This window comes from Microchirus variegatus (assembly GCF_963457635.1).
Source record: "Microchirus variegatus genome assembly, chromosome: 9".
NCBI lineage: Eukaryota > Metazoa > Chordata > Actinopteri > Pleuronectiformes > Soleidae > Microchirus > Microchirus variegatus.
Genome location: NC_139810.1, coordinates 2575265 through 2587403, shown reverse-complemented (window position 1 = coordinate 2587403; position 12139 = coordinate 2575265). Strand labels below are relative to the sequence as shown.

Here is a 12139-nt window from a genome sequence, read left to right as displayed (position 1 = left end):
AGACGATCTTCTGTTGAGGTACCGTGAGGCAAGATGATGAACTGTTAAGGTACGGAGAGACCATGGCAATCGGCTGTTGTGGTCCTGCGAGACCATGACTATCGTGGTCCCGCGAGGCGAGTTGTGGTAGCACGACGAGGCATCGACTGTTTTGGTCTTGCAAGTCTGTCGACTGACAGTTGTGGTAGCGGCAGTTGTGGTATATCATGGTCTTGCGTGATTATCTTACCTGAAACAGGAACTGAAATATATTAAAAGAGCGATTTGAGGATTTTATAAATTTAAATCAGAACTTCTAAATAAAAATCTAAGCCCTACTAACTATAAAAACTCTCTCTCTCTTTCGTAACAATGTCTTCTCCTGTCTGTTGAAGGTGCGTTGTGGGCGGAGCCGTCATCATTGCGTCGGAGTGGAGTTGCCGTGGCAGCCCCGACGGGGCTCAGGAGGAGGAGGAGGGCGCGGATGGAGAGGGCCTTGCCGACGGGGCAGACCGTGGGCTGGATGGCGACCCCGAGGGCGTGTGGAGTCCAGACATTGAGCAGAGCTTCCAGGAAGCTCTGGCCATTTACCCGCCCTGCGGCAGGAGGAAGATCATACTGTCAGATGAGGGCAAGATGTACGGTGAGGACACATTTCTGTCCCAGTGAAGACCAGACCAGACCTCGGTCCTGGATGTTGTTTGAACCACGAACGGTCAAAAATGGTCAACGATTGAAATTGATAGTTCAGGATTTCTGAAGGGCAGTCTTGAGGTCATGGACTCCCCAAAAACACTAGGGCTGTAATCAACCAAAGAAACACTTGGTCGACCAAAGCCCTGAAATTTAGACTAAAAATCGACTAATCGGGAGGAGGGGGGTGCTTTGCGAGTGCGGCTATTTTAAGTCGAAAAGACCCGCACCTGCAAAGCACCTGTGTGGTGGCTCTTAATTTGAAAAGACCCGCAGCTAGAGCTGAAACGATTAATCGATTAATCGATTATTAATCGATTACTAAATTAATCGCCAACTATTTTGATAATCGGTTTGAAGATTTTTTCATTATTAAAACCAGATTTCTGATTGTTTAGCTTCTTAAAGGTGAATATTTTCTTGGTTTCTTTGTTCCACATAAACAAAGAAATCATTAAAACTGAATCATTTTGGTTTGTGGACAAAACGAGACTTTTGAGAACATCATCATTTCCAGCTTTGACAAACACTGATCAACGTTTTTTAACATTTTCTGACATTTTATGGACCAAACGATTCATCGATTAATCGAGAAAATAATCGACAGATTAATCGATTACTAAAATAATCGTTAGTTGCAGCTCTACCCGCAGCCGCGGCTGCAGTTCAACACAGTCTGACGACTCTGACAGCGTTTTGAAAAGCTAAAAATTCACGTCTAATGAAGGGCAACGCTAATCTGTCTGTCGCTCAGGAGCCACGGAGCGACAACAACCCACTGGGCTGGACTAAACCAAAATAGTGGAAAACAAGGGGGGTGTCCTCTGAAGACGGGCTGTTACCTGCGAAACACGGGTGCTCTAAAACACCCCTTTTAGACTTGGTACTTTCATCCTAATGAAATTCACCATAAAAAAAAATATATAAAAAAAATATAAAAAATATATATATAAAAAAAAAAATGAGTCGACCAATCACAATTTTGGGTTTACAGCAGTGGATCAACATCTCCTGTGTGCTGTGAGTTAAAATCTGTGATTTTCTGTATGGACTTTGGTGCGGGAGAGCGAGCGAGCGATGGTTTCCCTTCAGGAAAAGTCTTATCGAGTGGTGAGGTCAGTGAAGACTCAGGTGATCTGTTTGCAGGAATTCCTGGGGAAAGGGTTAATTGGCTCTGGAGTCAAAGGTCATTCGGCAGGGTCAGAGGTCAAAGGGCTGAGCCGGCTGACCTCTCCGCTCAGGTCAGGAGCTGCTTGATCGCTCGTTCCCACGAGGCGCTAATGACTCGTGATAACCAGCTTTCCAATGCAGGCACAGACGCAGTGTGACTGTTATGTTTTTCGACCGTTTCTTCGTACGTTATTGAAGGGTTTCGGCGTTTTCCTTTTGTTTGTTTTTAAATAACTCTGTGCTGAGAGTTGACGCCGCCGCCTGTGCAGGACATTTGATCCCATGTGACAGAAAAGGAAAAGTTAGCCTCAGAGTGTCGACCGCCTCCTCCTCTCCTTTCAACAACACACACTTTGACCCACTGCTGCTGTAAACCTCACTTAGCAGCAGGTCTATTTTAAGTAATGAAAACAAGCTTTGTTCTAATCGGGTAAATAATCCATAGATTAGATGATTAGATTATTACCAACCCCAGTGTTGCGGTGCTGGTGAGGTTAATGATGTGATTTGTGCGTTTGTAGTGTGACACCAATGCTTCTTATTCTCACATAAAACCATTGAGCGCTCATTAATGAACTATAATGTAAGAAGTACACTTTTTATTACTATAAAAATACAAGTCCACATGATTTATTTGTTAAATAAAGCAAAGAAACCAGAAAATATGAGGTTTATCAAAGCAGAGAAGCACTTTTTAAATCACTTCATACTAAAAATGCACTTCTATTATCTTATATAAGCGAATTTAAACCACGACTCTGTGCTTATTTTTGCAAGACGATACTCTATACGTTTGACTTTTATTTTGAAAGGGTATTAAAATAACAGATTTCCTTTTACACAACATGTTCTAGCATTAATTCATCATCTCTTCCTGTAATGTGTTCGCTTCAATTCTGGCTTGAAACTGAAGTTTGTTAAACCACTCACTCTGCCACACCAAAGCCCATAGAGAAAATCTGTGATTTTAGCTCACGGGGACACAGGGAGCTGCTGGTCCACTGCTGCCTCGTGTGGCCACTTTGTGCCACTGAGGTAAATTTGAGCGAAGAATTTCAGATGCCGAATTTACAAAACAACACATTTGAACTCAGTGATGGAGGCAGCACTGGATCAACAACTCCTGTGAACTCCTGTGTCTCTGTGATGTTAAAATCACTGATTTTCTCTATGGGCTTTGGTGTGGCAGAGTGAGCGGTTTACACAGAAACACAGAGGTTCAGTTTCCAGGCAGATTAAACGCAGAACTATCGGTGAAATGAAGCCGATTTTAGCATAGCATAGCATAGATAGTCACAAGTTCACTCGTGTTCACGGTTTTATTTCTGGCTCTTTGTTAAATACAGACGCTGCCACTCGGAGCTGGAAACTCTCTAAATCATGGCTTTTTCTCTCGGGGGGGGGGATGTGGTTGAGTTTCTGGGGTGGCACAATAGTGCAGTGGTTTGCTCTCTGTTGCCTCGAGAGGTCTGTGTGTGTGTGTGTGTGTGCGGAGAATGTGCACGGTCACGGGTCGTGGATGAAGCTCGTGTACGATGACTTCATCGCACTTTCTCACCTCCGCGACGACTTCCTGTCGTGTGGAAAAAACGAGCGAATGAGGTCGTTTTCTCTTCAGTTTTGGTTGAAAAGTGTAAGAGAGAGAGTGTGTGTGTGTGTGTGTGTGTGTGTGTTCTGTGGGACTTGGAGCAGATTATCGCTGACTCTGACTCAGCCTCTTGTGCTGATTCGGGGGAATTCTGTGTTCTGGTAACTTCACAGAGGCCGATGTGACTCAGTCCAAATCCCAACAGGATCACACACTCACCACTTCCCAGAATTTTGGCATAGCGATGATGCTGATGTGTTTATGTCGTTAAATAGCCGTAACAGAGGAATCTGGCTGTATCATTTCATGTTAAACACCTTTATATTCACCCTTTTTATCCCTCTCTTCCCTTTGTTTGACTGCAACTAACGCAGAGAATTCTTGTTTTTCAGAAACTCTTGATCTGTTCTCAAATGTCTTTGTTTTTTTGTCCACAAACCAGAAATGATTCAGTTTTAATGATTCAATCGTTATGTGGAGCATTTGTGGTGAAAACAGGAGTTCTATTAAAGCAGAACTATGCAAGATTTGTACCCTAATTTAACAGCGTCAGAGTCATTGTGATGGTTAAACGTCCTGGTCAAAGTAAGACACTGGAGAACGTCACAATTCTGAGGTTTTTTAAGGATTTCATGGTTCTAACAAACGGATCCAGTCATCGAGAAGATAATTAATTGATTATCTAAAGATTAATTATTAGTTTCAGCTTGAGATCAGACTGCGGTAGGTCGAGGAACTCGCGCTCAACGATGCTATTGCTAGTTATCAGTCATTTTAGATCATTTATGCGTGAGAACGGTTAGCTTCTCTGCTAACTTCTGCATGTGTTCGCTCCATTTAAAAAAAAAAAAAACGATTTTCTGGTTTCTTTTGCTCCATAAAACAGAGACAATGTCATTAAAACTGAATCGTTTTGTGTTTGTGGACAAAAACAAGACATTTAAAATAAATAATGGTGACATTAGACGTTTCAGTTGATTTATTTCTTTAGTTCTCAACATTGGAGCAGGTTATTCAGTAAAATATATTTGGTGTAATAAAACTTTGTGTTTAAATCATTACTTATTTTAATCCCACTTTTATAATTTCAAGGTCGGAATGAGCTGATCGCTCGCTACATCAAGCTACGGACGGGGAAGACGCGCACACGCAAACAGGCACGTGTCGTTTAATCTATTCATTATTTTATTTTATTTTTCAGCTTCTTAAATGTAAATATTTTCTAAAACTAAGATTTACAAACACACAAACCTTATTAAAGTGATTATTTATAGACTGTGGTTGTGTGTAATTGACAAAAATCACTGTGTGTGTGTGTGTGTGTGCTGCAGGTGTCGAGTCACATTCAGGTTCTGGCACGTAAGAGGGTACGAGAATACCAGGCCAGCATCAAGGTGGGTGTTTCCCTCTGTAGTCACCTCTGCTCTTTTTCTTCTTCTTCTTCTTCTTTTCCTCCCCCTTCTTCATCCTGTCTTTCTTCAGGTCTCTTGTCACCTGCAAGTCTTGGCCAAGAGAAAGTCTGCTGAGATTCAGTCAGAGCTGCAGGTACATGCTGCTAACGCTGCTAACGCTGCTAACGCTGCACTCTCTCTCTCTGCTGCTTCACTCTCGCTCTCTCTCCCTGCACGTGACACCAAAATAATCTGACCCAAAAACACAGAAGAACCAGCAGGCGCTAGGTTAAACGCACGGCGCGTTTCCATGACGACGGACAGGAAATAGACGCGTGTGACAACATGTTTACGTGCCGCGACGCCGGATTCCAGGCACCGTTTACCAGTTAGCTCCTTTAGCACGCCTCCAGTGGAACTGGAGCGGTCTGTTTATTAAAGGTAAAGAGCAGCGCTAACAAATAACGTTAGCGTACCTGGGGACTGCGTATGTGTGCGTCTGTTTTTAAAGTTTAGCGTTACTTTCGAGACTCGTTTTAACAATCAGGAGTCGCGTAAACATGACGTCACGCACGTTTTTTTCTGCTGAGTCGGCATGGAAAACGACGTAATGCGTTGACGTGTGTTAACATTGACGCGGTTAGCCGATGCTATCGTGTTAACATGCCCAGCATTAATTCTTTTTAATATCCACAAAGCTATAATTTACATCAGTTGCTATCAAAAATATGACTTTTTTTTGAGTCCGATACTTTAACGATATCAGGTGCACTGACACTGATATCAGTCTTTTTTATCTTTTTATTAACAGCGTCAACACTAACTCACGACGCACTTTTATGACGACTGACCAGAAAAAGACGCACGTGACGCCATGTTTACGTGCCGCGACACTGCAATCCAGGCACTGTTTACCAGTTAGCTCCGTTAGCTCCTTTAGCACGCCTCCAGTGGAACTGGAGCGGTCTTTTTATTAAAGGAAAAGAGCAGCGCTAACAAATAACGTTAGCGTACCTGCGTACTGCGTATGTGTGCGTCTGTTTTTAAAGTTTAGCGTTACTTTAGAGACTCGTTTTAACAATCGGGGAGTCACGTTAACATGATGTCACGCACGTCTTTTTCCAATGAGTCATCATGGAAAATGCCGTAATGCGCTGACGTGCGTTGATGTGCGTTAACATTGACGCGGTTAACCACCGCTATCGTGTTAACGTGCCCAGCATTAATTCTATTTAATATCCACAAAGCTATCAGTTACTATCAAAAATATGACTTTTTTTGCGTCCGATACTTTAACGATATCACGTGCACTGACAGTGATATCTGCCTTTTTTAAAATCTTTTTGTTAATGGAGTCAACGCTAACTCACGCTAACACACGACGTACTTTCATGACGACTGACCAGAAAAAGACGCGTGTGACGTCATGTTTACGTGCCGCGGCACCGGAGTCCAGCCTCCGTTTACCAGTTAGCTCCTTTAGCGTTGTTAGCGTTAGCCTACAGTCGAACTGGACCACTTTTATGACTCTGTTTTTAAAGTTTAGCGTTACTTTAGAGACTCATTTTAACAATCGGGGAGTCACGTTAACATGATGTCACGCACGTCTTTTTCCAATGAGTCATCATGGAAAATGCCGTAATGCGTTGACGTGCGTTAACATTGACGCGGTTAACCGCCGCTATCGTGTTAACGTGCCCAGCATTAATTCTATTTAATATCCACAAAGCTATCAGTTACTATCAAAAATATGACTTTTTTTGCGTCCGATACTTTAACGATATCACGTGCACTGACAGTGATATCTGCCTTTTTTAAAATCTTTTTGTTAATGGAGTCAACGCTAACTCACGCTAACACACGACGTACTTTCATGACGACTGACCAGAAAAAGACGCGTGTGACGTCATGTTTACGTGCCGCGGCACCGGAGTCCAGCCTCCGTTTACCAGTTAGCTCCTTTAGCGTCGTTAGCGTTAGCCTACAGTCGAACTGGACCACTTTTATGACTCTGTTTTTAAAGTTTAGCGTTACTTTAGAGACTCATTTTAACAATCGGGAGTCACGGAAAACTTGACGTCAAACGCGTCGTTTTCCGCTCGGTCGTCATGGAAACGCGCCATGCGGTAGCGTTGACGTCATTAGCGTGTTAGCGTTAGTTTTGACTCTTCCATCGTTGAATTTAGGGCTGTAACTCTTATTCGCGTATTATTCGAATACGACATGAATCGTCGACTGTTTTCATCGTCATTGTGAGAGTTTTTAAGTTTTTCATGTTTTCTTATACATCATTTTCTGTTGAAAATGAGGCCGAACTTTCAGAACTTTGACTTTTCCTCTTCTTCCTCCTCTGATCTCCACGTTCTCGCTCTGGGTCTTTTCCCACGGTGTCTTGTGTCTCTGTCCTGTTTTAGGCCTTTTCTTGTGGTTTCTAACCTCACTCGCTCTGTAATGACGATCACATGACATCACAGTGCTGTTTGTTTATTTACATGTGAGGGAATATCGTCAACAATCAGATTACAGATTACACAGGGCGTCGCTCTCTTTTGGATAATTTCAAGCTTCGCTGTTAAATGTGATGATTTGATCACTAGGGGGCAGTAAATTAACTATTTACTTTATATCAAGTTCTAATTGGAACTGACCTATGACCTCCTGTAGCCTCCTCTACCTGTAGCTACATTATCGACAGAATAAAATACTGAATATGAGTTAGCTAGCTGAACGGAAACATCAGAATTATGAGAAAAAAATATAGAATTGTCAGATTAGAATCTGAATTCTGAGGGGAAAAAGTCATAATTGTCATATTAAAGTCTGAATTCTGAGATAAACGTCAGAATTGTCAGATTAAAGTCAGAATTCTGAGGAAAAAAAAAAAAAATTGTCAGATTAAAGTCCAAATTCTGAGATAAAAAGTCATAATTACGAGGGGAAAAAAAAGTCATAATTGTCAGATTAAAGTTGGATTTCTGAGAAAAAGTCATATTTATAAGGGGGGAGTCAAAATTATGAGATAAAAGTCAGAATTATGAGATAAAAAGTCAGAATTATGAAAAAAAAATTAAGAATTCTTAGGGGAAAAAAGTCAGAATTCTCAGATTAGAGTGAAATTTATGATATTAAAGTCAAATTTGTGATATTAAAGTCAGAATTATGAGGAACAAATTAATAATTGTCAGATTAGTCAGAATTTTGAGGGGAAAAGTCACAATTCTCAGATTAAAGTCAGAATAATGAGGGGGAAAATGTCAGAATTCTCAGTTTAAAGTCAAAATTATAAATTCCATGCCCCAGATTTTTCTCATAATTCTGACTTTAATCTCAGTTTGTTATATTTTATTTATTGTTTTTGATTTTGTTTCAGTTTAGTTTTTACACGTCGCTCTAATCCTCTAATTCCATAATTATGAATCTCCAAAGTAACTGATATTTTACAGTAAAACGCAAAGAAACCTTAAATCAGCATAAATGTTCACATCTTAAGAATACATTTTGCTGTCAGATTCACAAAATCACTGATTTTCTCTATGGGCTTTGGTGTGGGAGAGTGAGGGCTTTACAAACTTCAGTTTCCTGTCAAAACAAATGATCTAATAATATTCATACATATATATATATATTGTTGTCATGGTAGATTAAGTGTGTGATGTTTACAAATGTTATATCTTGTAGTTAATGGGACAATATCATCTTTAATACATTAATTTTTTACGAAGTGATGAAAAATCTCTGTGTTCTCCTGCAAATTCATGCAAATCTGATTAAAACTCTCATAATTCTGTGTTTGCATGTTTGGAAGCTGTTTGAAATGCTGATGTTCTGCCCCCTGGTGGTTGTCTCTGTCATAGTTCTAATTTACAGCCATACCTTTAACACCTTTATACTCGAATAATCTGCCAGAGATGTTTTAGTAAATTGATTCAAAATGTATTTTATGCGTTATATTTGAAAATAATACACTGAAATAAAATAAATCTGAACATAAATAAATACATAAAAATACTCCCATCACTGTGGGAATATAATCTGCACCATGTACAGATTATATTCCCGTCGAAATCTCAAATTGCAGATTGGGAATTTTTTTTTTTGTTGTCCGAGATGCAACAATTGATAGACTTTAATAATCATTAATGAATCTTTGATTTATTAGTATTAGTATTATTGTTGTTATTCATAATAATAATGCATTTGAGGAACTTCCAAACGACACTGAACAACAAAACACACATCTATTAAAATGAGAATATAATCCGCAGATGAACCGATAATGAGAATAATTGTTATTGTCATAAATAGACGATTTACACACTGATATAGGATTATTAGTTATGAAGGGAAAGAAAGAACATTGGCTAAAACATGGGCCAAAACAATCCAGATTTGATGATTTATCAGCTGTTTATCAGTCGACCTCTAGTTTTAAACTGTTATTACTATTATAATAATAATAATATAACTGAGTAAATGGTGAAAAAGGAGGCCGGAGTTGTGTTGATTCTGTGCTTTTTTTCTTTCTTCTTCTTGAAGTTAATTGATAATTGTGTCTCTTCTGTCTTAGGCCATGAACTTGGTAAGTTTGAAGTTACACAACTTGAGTTTTTTTGTTGTTGTTGTTGTTTTTTCTCCTTCAGGCTTTTGTGCTTTTGTGGTTGGCAGAACATTACATTACTCTTGACTTCATGTCCACAGCACCGTTCTTCTGCAAGGCTCCAGAACTCTTCTACTCTCTCTCTCTCTCTTTGTTTTTGTTGTTTTTAGTGGCTTTAGTTCAAATCTGGTGATGGCTCCAGTTAGCTCCTCCTCCTCCTCCTCTGCTTTGGCTCCTCCCCTCCCTCTCCTCCTCCTCCTCCTCCTCCTCCTCCTCCTCCTCCTCCTCTGCTTTGCTTTCTCTCTCCTGTCTTTCCCTCATTACTGCATCATGTTGAAGTTGGCTGGCTCGCTGGAACTAAAAAAAACAACAAAAAAACCTGGAAGTTTTTGCTGACTAATGAACAGAAACTTCTTTTCTTCTCACGATGCATGAGCACATTTCTGCGTTTCTTCTGTTGTTGTTCATTGACGTCGTCGTCTCTGTCTCTGCTTCAGGACCAGGTGTCTAAAGATAAGGCCCTGCAGACCGTGGCCAACCTGTCGTCCGCTCAGATCGTGTCTGCCAGTGTCATGAAACCACAGACTCCCTTCCCTCCACCAGTCAGAGTGAGACACACACACACAGAGAGACACACAAAGACGCACACATCTGTTCCTTGAGTAACACAATCTGCTTCCTGTTTCTCCTCCCTCTCCAGTTTTGGCCCGGCCCTATGCCAGGACAGCCTGGACATTCTCAGGAGTAAGTCACATTATTATTATTATTGCTGTTTGTTTGAAAATGTTACATGAAGGGGATTTTTTTTTTTGAGCGGATCACTCTGATTTTTTCGTCATTGGTACCTGATAATCCAAGTATGTTCCCAGTCAATTTTGGTGAGAATTGACAAACAGGTGACTTCCAAAAATAGTAAAAACTTTCTCCAATCCCCATTTCTTTATAATGGGCAAAACTCTAAAAATCATAACACTGGCAAAAATCATCGGATTTGAAGGAAATTTTGTACGTGTTTGCAGGATCATACATGCTACCATCACACCAAGTTTTATCCAGATCCATTCGTATATAGTTTTAATATTTAATTCAAATTATTCTTTTTTTTTGACAAATCACTCTGAATTTTTTGTCATGGTTACCTGATAATCCAAGTATGTTCCCATTCAACTTTGGTAAGAATTGACCCACTGATGACGTCGCAAAATTTATCAAACTTTCATGAAATCCCCATTTCTTTATAATGGGCAAAACTCTAAAAACAATTATAACTCTGGCAACAATTATCGGATTTGAAGGAAATTTGGAACGTGTTTGCAGCATTATACACTCTACCATCATACCAAGTTTTATTCAAATAATATTTAATTCAAATTATTCCTTATTTTTATCTGTAACTTTGTATGTTTTTTTGTTTTTTTTATGGGTAGGCGATCACTCAAGTATGTTCCCATTTAATTTTGGCGAGAATTGAACAACTGGTGACGTCCCAAAATTTATCAAACTTTCAAGAAATCCCCATTTCTTTATGCGCAAAATAAAGAAATGGGCAATGTGCAAAGCTCTAAAAACAGACAATCATAACTCTGGCAAAAATCATCAGATTTGAAGGAAATTTGGTACGTGTTGGCAGGATCACACGCTCTACCATTACACCAAGTTTCTTCCAGATCCATTCATATATTTACATATTTAATTTGTAATATTTAGTGTGTTTCACTACTTTGATGATAATCACTGCTTCGTGTTGATATTTATTTTGATATTAAACGATAATAAAAAGTTTTTCACACTTCAAAAACTCAAACTATTCCTTTTATCAGTGACATTTGCTGATATTTTGTGTTTTTCCCGCTCATTTCCAGCATTAAGCCCTTTGCACAGCTGCCTTACACCACACTCCCGGCCCCGGTCCCTGCTTCTCTCAGTGAGTTCCGACGTAAACTTGTCAGATTTTCACCGATGTCGCTCATCACCACCGTGTTTTAAAACTGTTTAATTTTGTTTTTGAACGCGCGTGCAGGTTACGAGCCTCTGCCGCCTCACCGACCCGCCGCCATCGCTGCCCCCGTGTGGCAGGACAGAACCATCGCCTCGGCAAAGCTCCGCCTCCTGGACTTCTCTGCTTTCATGGAGACGCAGAGAGACAGAGAGACGGTAGAGACGTCGGCGTGAACTCTTTTCAAACCCCAGTGTTTGTTTGTCTGTTTCCTCTTTGTGCAACGATGTCTTTATTCTTTCTCCTCGCAGCAGAAACATCTCTTTGTGCACATCGGTCCGTCAAACCCCAGCTACAACGACCCCGTCCTGGAGTCGGTAGACGTGAGGCAGATCTACGACAAGTTCTCCGAGAAGAAGGGAGGACTGAAGGAGCTGTTTGAGAAAGGGCCGCACAACGCCTTCTTCCTCGTCAAGTTCTGGGTCAGTGCACGGAGAAAATAACCTCCACTTTTACGCTGAAGGTTTCCAGACAGGAAGTCCAGAAAACAGTAAAATAACAAACTTCATGCAACGTCATGAGCGATTAATTCTTCCCACGACTAAAGATGAATAAATATTTGCCCTAAAGGTGAAAACCAGACCAAAATCATCAGTGTTTTTTCAGATTTTATTTACATTCAAAGAAAAGTTATCATGATGAATTTAATAGTAAATATTAGAGATGCAACAATAAATCAGTTATAAAACTCAGTACTTTACTTTCTAAGTACTCGATAAAATGCT

At 40.2% G+C, this 12139-nt stretch overlaps 1 protein-coding gene across 4 annotated transcripts in view; it reads left to right on the top strand.

Annotated features, from left to right (window-relative positions):
- The first annotated feature begins 489 nt into the window (after positions 1 to 489).
- The window catches only part of tead3a (TEA domain family member 3 a), a 17543-nt gene continuing 5893 nt past the window's right edge, over positions 490 to 12139 (top strand). Inside the window, exons 1-10 of one of the 4 annotated variants that reach the window (XM_083894658.1) lie at positions 490 to 622; positions 4523 to 4587; positions 4762 to 4824; positions 4913 to 4975; positions 9389 to 9400; positions 9916 to 10026; positions 10119 to 10162; positions 11281 to 11342; positions 11439 to 11572; positions 11666 to 11836. In XM_083894658.1, the coding sequence (XP_083750784.1) occupies positions 616 to 622; positions 4523 to 4587; positions 4762 to 4824; positions 4913 to 4975; positions 9389 to 9400; positions 9916 to 10026; positions 10119 to 10162; positions 11281 to 11342; positions 11439 to 11572; positions 11666 to 11836 (732 nt within the window). In that variant the 5' untranslated portion in view covers positions 490 to 615. Of the gene's footprint in view, positions 623 to 4522; positions 4588 to 4761; positions 4825 to 4912; positions 4976 to 5079; positions 5315 to 5752; positions 10027 to 10118; positions 10163 to 11280; positions 11343 to 11438; positions 11573 to 11665; positions 11837 to 12139 lie in introns of those variants that run through there. The other 3 variants (XM_083894659.1, XM_083894660.1, XM_083894661.1) reach the window with 3 other exon arrangements.